Source organism: Spea bombifrons, chromosome 5, assembly GCF_027358695.1.
Source record: "Spea bombifrons isolate aSpeBom1 chromosome 5, aSpeBom1.2.pri, whole genome shotgun sequence".
NCBI classification, from domain to species: Eukaryota; Metazoa; Chordata; class Amphibia; order Anura; family Pelobatidae; genus Spea; species Spea bombifrons.
This window is the reverse complement of record NC_071091.1, coordinates 89,425,344-89,430,720: the sequence shown is the minus strand read 5'-3', so window position 1 is coordinate 89,430,720 and position 5,377 is coordinate 89,425,344. Positions and strand designations below refer to the sequence as shown.

General features: G+C 39.9%; 1 protein-coding gene across 1 annotated transcript; it reads left to right on the top strand.

The window, feature by feature from the left end:
• The first annotated feature begins 233 nt into the window (after positions 1-233).
• On the top strand, positions 234-5,377 carry SBSPON (somatomedin B and thrombospondin type 1 domain containing). Its single transcript, XM_053467265.1, has 5 exons — positions 234-480; positions 2,747-2,941; positions 3,555-3,645; positions 4,055-4,231; positions 5,202-5,377. The coding sequence occupies exons 1-5, from the start codon at positions 243-245 to the stop codon at positions 5,317-5,319; spliced, it is 819 nt and encodes a 272-aa protein (XP_053323240.1). The 5' UTR covers positions 234-242; the 3' UTR covers positions 5,320-5,377.

Here is a 5,377-nt window from a genome sequence, read left to right as displayed (position 1 = left end):
ACACCTGTTGTTGAGGACTACAACTCCCATCACTCTCATCGGTATTCGCATAGGTCATTTTTTTAATATTGACCCAAAAGGGAAAATAAATCAACAAAGAACGAAGAATCCCTGCTGATGAGAAGATACAAAGATCAGAGACTACAGCCATGGCACAAAAGTCTACTTTGTGAATCTTTGTCACGCTGATCTGTTTACTTGATTACGCTGTTCAGAGACATTCGGATTTTTTTTTTGTAGATATGGATATAATGAGGACCAACTGGGGTTACTGGGTTTGGATGTGTGTGATGGGACTAGCGGGACTCAGGGGCTTGGCAAAGGCTGGATGCTTGGAGGCTGGCAAGTGCTGTAAAGGTCGGGACCTAACATGTACCACCCAGGGCTGGAGGATGGATAGAGTGTATGGCACCTGTTTCTGCGATCAGACCTGCGCTCTCACCGGGGACTGCTGCTATGACTACTCCCAGGCTTGTCCAGGTAAAACTGATAGGAACAGTCTGATAGAACCTTGTCCGATATCAAATTACTCAACGGGCGTCAAAATATGACACACTATTTCATGCAGGTTGTGTGCGACTGTATTCTGAATGGGATCCAAATGAAATGATATTAAAGTAATGAAGGAAGAGTTGGAACAATTCATAAATTCCTTTTAATTTCCTAATCTGGGCGGTTCGTAATCACAATCAGTATACAAGGAAGTGACTCATTTTCATTGTCTGGTCTCTAGTTTATTGCCCTGTCCCCAATGATCCTTATTCCCTGGGACCAATTCTAATGTAAAAATGGAGAAAATGATGCTTTAAAAATGAGTAATTTTAATTTTTTTCAAGTCTTTGACAAAATGTACCGTGATTTTTGGTTCATCATCTCACTTCAAGGGTGATTTTAAAAATGGTACAGATGCAAATATGAGGGAAAATTGCAACTGTGTGTATTGTGAATTTGGGGAAAATGTTTTCATAATTCACACTAAAAAAGTATTTATGAAGAAAAGGTGCAAAATAGCACCAGAAATGTGAATCATCTCAGGTATTAAGAATTCTATGCCCAGGAAATCTGATTAAATGAATAACTAAAGTCAAAGGAATTCTTTAAAATAATGGTTTGTAGTGTAAATTATTATAAAAACATCATTTTATGTCCCTCTGATTTATGAAACTTGTATAAAGATGGCTATCCCCTTTATTAAAATGCAGTAGACAGTTAAATTACCTTCATTATGTAGTCACTATTATGTAATTACATCAGATGAGTATATCCTTAAGGGCTGCAAGATGGTAGATTTAAAATAAACACCCCATATAGCCTCAAAAAAGAGTAGTATATTAACATAAATAATATATTGTATATGTCAGGGGAAGGCTAGCAACTTTCAGTCCAGACGAGAAGCCAAATGGCCAATAATATAAGTAATAAGAAGCTCAAAGCACGTCAGGCAGACGTTACACTAGATAACTGTAAAGAAGCCATGGCCCAAAGTCCACTGGCCTTCACGCTCCTAATGTCCTAAATGTGCATTAATAACAGTGGCGCTGTATATACAGTTTTATGAAAAATAAATGACACATATAGCACCAGTCCATAAAATGCCACATATATGGAGACGGCAAGATATGGGTACCAATCTATCTATCTATCTATCTATCTATCTATCTATCTATCTATCTATCTATCTATCTATCTATCTATCTATCTATCTATCTATCTATCTATCTGTCTATCTATCTACCTACCTACCTATCTAGTTATCTATCTATTACGCAATCTTTTTCCGTGGAATTTGCCTATACCTCCCACATATGAAACGACGGCACAAGCTAACACAACTAGCTACTGTTTGGTTTTGACACTGCAAGAAAATGACAAACTGAAGAAACTTGGCAAAGGATTAGATGAAGTCTCTTTGGAAGCCGTTAGTGGAATTTCAGCCTGATGTGATGAGAACAATCTACTGTGTTCTAAATTTATAAAATGCAAACCAGACAAAAAAAAGGTGGATTAGAGAGAGACCAAACCGGGACTACTTGCCACACAAACCATAGCTAGGGAAGACATAGGCTTTTCTGCCGTTTACTTGGTATTGATCACTTCTATACAGTAACGTTACTGTCACCTGGACTAGGTTATTTGGCAAAAGGGTTAACTAGCCAAAAAAAGCAAAACTGATTCTGTATCAGAGGTAAATTCCCTTACATATTAACAGAAGTGGGCTGACACAGCCTATTTGGCTGTTTCCCTCAAACCCGGTGGCGTAATATAAATTCCTGGGACCCCCTGCAAGCTGTGTTGAGGGCCCCCTGCCTATGTATGCACCCTATTTTGGCTGAAAATAGATCTAAATATTATGAGGCAAAATATGAGCCAACGGCTTGTTGGACAGTTGGAGGTGTTCCGTAATTAGAAATAGGAAATGGGAGACCTACATCTATACCATGAGCCTCCTAGGGGCCCAGTGACTACAGGGGCCAGCCTTATGCCCCTGTCTAAAACACACTTGTCTCACCAGCAAATGGATGGCTCTGATTCACCCATAACCCTTATACATCTTTTTTTATGTACTTATCTAGCAGGCTAAAGTATAATTTTCAAACAAAATGAATAAACAAAATATATAGAAGTTTAAAAAAACCTGAAATATATGCACTGAGAGTAACCGCAATTTAGATGAAGTACTAATAAAGTGTATTATAAGATATTTACCTAAGTAATTATGAAACTTTTGTGTGTTTTGTTGTGTTAGCTCGTGACTGTGTTGTGGGTGAGTGGAGTCACTGGAGCGGCTGTGCAAACCAGTGCTCGCCGACAGTCCGGGTGCGCAGACGAGAAGTGGTACAGGAGCCCGAAAACGGAGGAGAGACCTGCCCACCACTGGAAGAAAAGGCTGGGTGTCTTGAGTACTACACGTCCCAGGGCAAGGACTGCGGACATTCATATGGTAAGTTGTTCATTGTTTTCATATCTGTATAGTTACGAAACTTATTTTAGGTTGTAAGATTTGGAGATGAACACTAGAAAGTAGAAGTGTATTCATTGAAAGCAGGGATTTATGCATGGGTAGAAACCCTACATTCTTGTAATGAAAATGTTAATATACATATACTTTTTTAGTTGAAGGGTGCAATTGCCCCTTGGGCTGGTAAGACTTCTCCAAACTTCGTCTGGGGCATCACAGTGTGTGGCAGCCTACAGCAGGTTGGTTGTGAGCAGAGGAGGCAGTTGGGCTCTTGCCCCTTCAACCCCTTGGGCTGAAAGATGCCAGCTGTCCCCTGCCTTAATAAAAAAATCTAAATAGTAGGATATACGGCCAGCATTATACACAAGGGGTATAACTATCCATTTTGGGATAAGAAAGGGGGACAGAGTGTACAGGAAGAGTGTGGAAGTGGTTGTAGAGAAAAGCCACCCCCAACCCAGACATCAAAAGCCTGGAGGCTGCGACTCCTAGAGACAAAGGACTAGCCAGGTTTGGGTATAGATATACTACTGAAGAATATTAGATTCCAGCTTTGGATAGCATGCTTACATTAGACATTCTTTTGTCATTATAGTGCCTGCTTTTATAACTACATCTGAGTACAACAAAGCAAGAAGAAAACGCACTTTGTCTCGTGACTGGTCATCTGTTACAGAGGATTCAGGGTAACAAACAAACACACACATACTGTATATACAGTATATATATATATAGTCTATTCATCTAACTGCTGGTGACAGGCTTCTTCCCCATAATTGGCAGGTACCATCAGGGCCACCCTTGGGCAGGGACAAGTGGACATCCTGCACATAGGAGAGCCCGGCACTGTCTGTACTTAAAGCTCTCCTTTATGTTTGTGGTCTCTCCAATTAAGCAGAGACCTGATATATAATGTCATATTTCAGGTCCTAGCTTCTCTCAAACTTGCATGAAATAGAGCGGGAGTCCTGGTTGCCCCGTTCTGAAGGCTCTGCAAATTCATTTTGTCCAGAAAGATGTCTTGCATATCATTCAATACAAAATGTTTTCTAAAGGTTTGCTCTGTCCATTTATCTAGATGTTTTTTCCCATCAGGTACTGTGTTGAGTTTCAGATACAATCCTTATCTCAAGCTTGCCTGTCAGAGAACCGGCCACATGCCCGTTGGATGCAGTATTTGCGTGAAGGATACACGGTCTGTGTAGCATGTCAGCATCCGGCAATGGACATCAGAAACCATCGTTGCTATGGAGATGGCAATGATACTGATGGGTTAGAAATTTTAATATTTCCTACCATCCCTTTCAAAGTAACAGGGTAGGCTGTTAGTTTTAGTAAATATAGACCATACCAATTCAACAAGAGGTGTTTTTTTTTGAAAAGTTCCTAGTTTCTTTGTTGTATCACAAATTATTAATTCAAGTGTTTTGCAACAAGGCTTAGCAGGTAAATGTAGTAAGCAGGCATGTGTCACCTTAAAGGGACTAAAACCAGACATATCTGAATACTGGATACCCCACTCCTCTTCCCGTGATGAATATGAGGCTTGGAATGAGGTAAAGCAACAAGGCGACCTGAAAAGAAACCCAAAGCCAAGCAGTTTCTGCGCTTCTGCAGATTACACCTGGGAATATTGTGCTATAGGGTGACAGCCTCCGGTTTTTACTCATCACTTGGTATTTGAAGCATGGGAGATTGTGTTCTGTAATATGTGAACGTCACCCGTTATTCGTAGCTAGTGTTTATTTCTGTGACATATATTTCTTCACATGTTAATTTGGCAATTGTTTAGATTTCATCATTTGCCTCATAAGCTATTCTTGGCTTTCCCAATTATTCATGCTCATCTGTTAACACTGGTTTAACATCTCCTTTCCCTCCGCTAGCAATATTGCATTAACACAGTGACCCCATCCATGCCATTGACACAGGCTAATGTACTCAACCCTGGATAATTTAATGGGGTTAGCATCCATACAGAAGGTTTCTCATTGAGGCTAGGGGGGTATATTTATGCCATAGGGTTCACTCGTATAGAATTGAAGAGGTCACAGGATGAGGATGCAGAATTCAGCAGGAAAGAATTTCTTGACCTTTTTTGTTGCTAAATAGGACAATATAGTAGTTCTGAAAAGGTAACAGCTACTTGTTAATTGGAGGAAAGTGACTCCCTGGTAGCAGGCGAGAAGTGCTTAGACATTTTAACTCATCAATACACTGTATTACTTTTGTATATTTGCAGAAGCAAGCTTCTACGATGGCAAGCTGTAGGAAACCCCCAATGTCAAGGATCCTGGAGAAAAGTGAAGCAAGTTGACAAGTGCTCCTGTCCAGAGGTCCACAGCTTTATATTTACATGATGTTATTAAGTATCAGCAGAAACCTTTATTTCAAAATAAATATAAAGTTTTAACTATC

What these genes read in the sequence shown, in the direction of transcription:
- SBSPON (XM_053467265.1), top strand. Translation starts at nt 243, where the DNA reads ATGGATATAATGAGGACCAACTGGGGTTACTGGGTTTGGATGTGTGTG. An exon ending in GGACTGCGGACATTCATATG is followed by an intron (nt 2,942 to 3,554) that starts GTAAGTTGTTCA and finishes TTGTCATTATAG; the next exon opens with TGCCTGCTTTTATAACTACA. An exon ending in TCTGTTACAGAGGATTCAGG is followed by an intron (nt 3,646 to 4,054) that starts GTAACAAACAAA and finishes TTTTCCCATCAG; the next exon opens with GTACTGTGTTGAGTTTCAGA.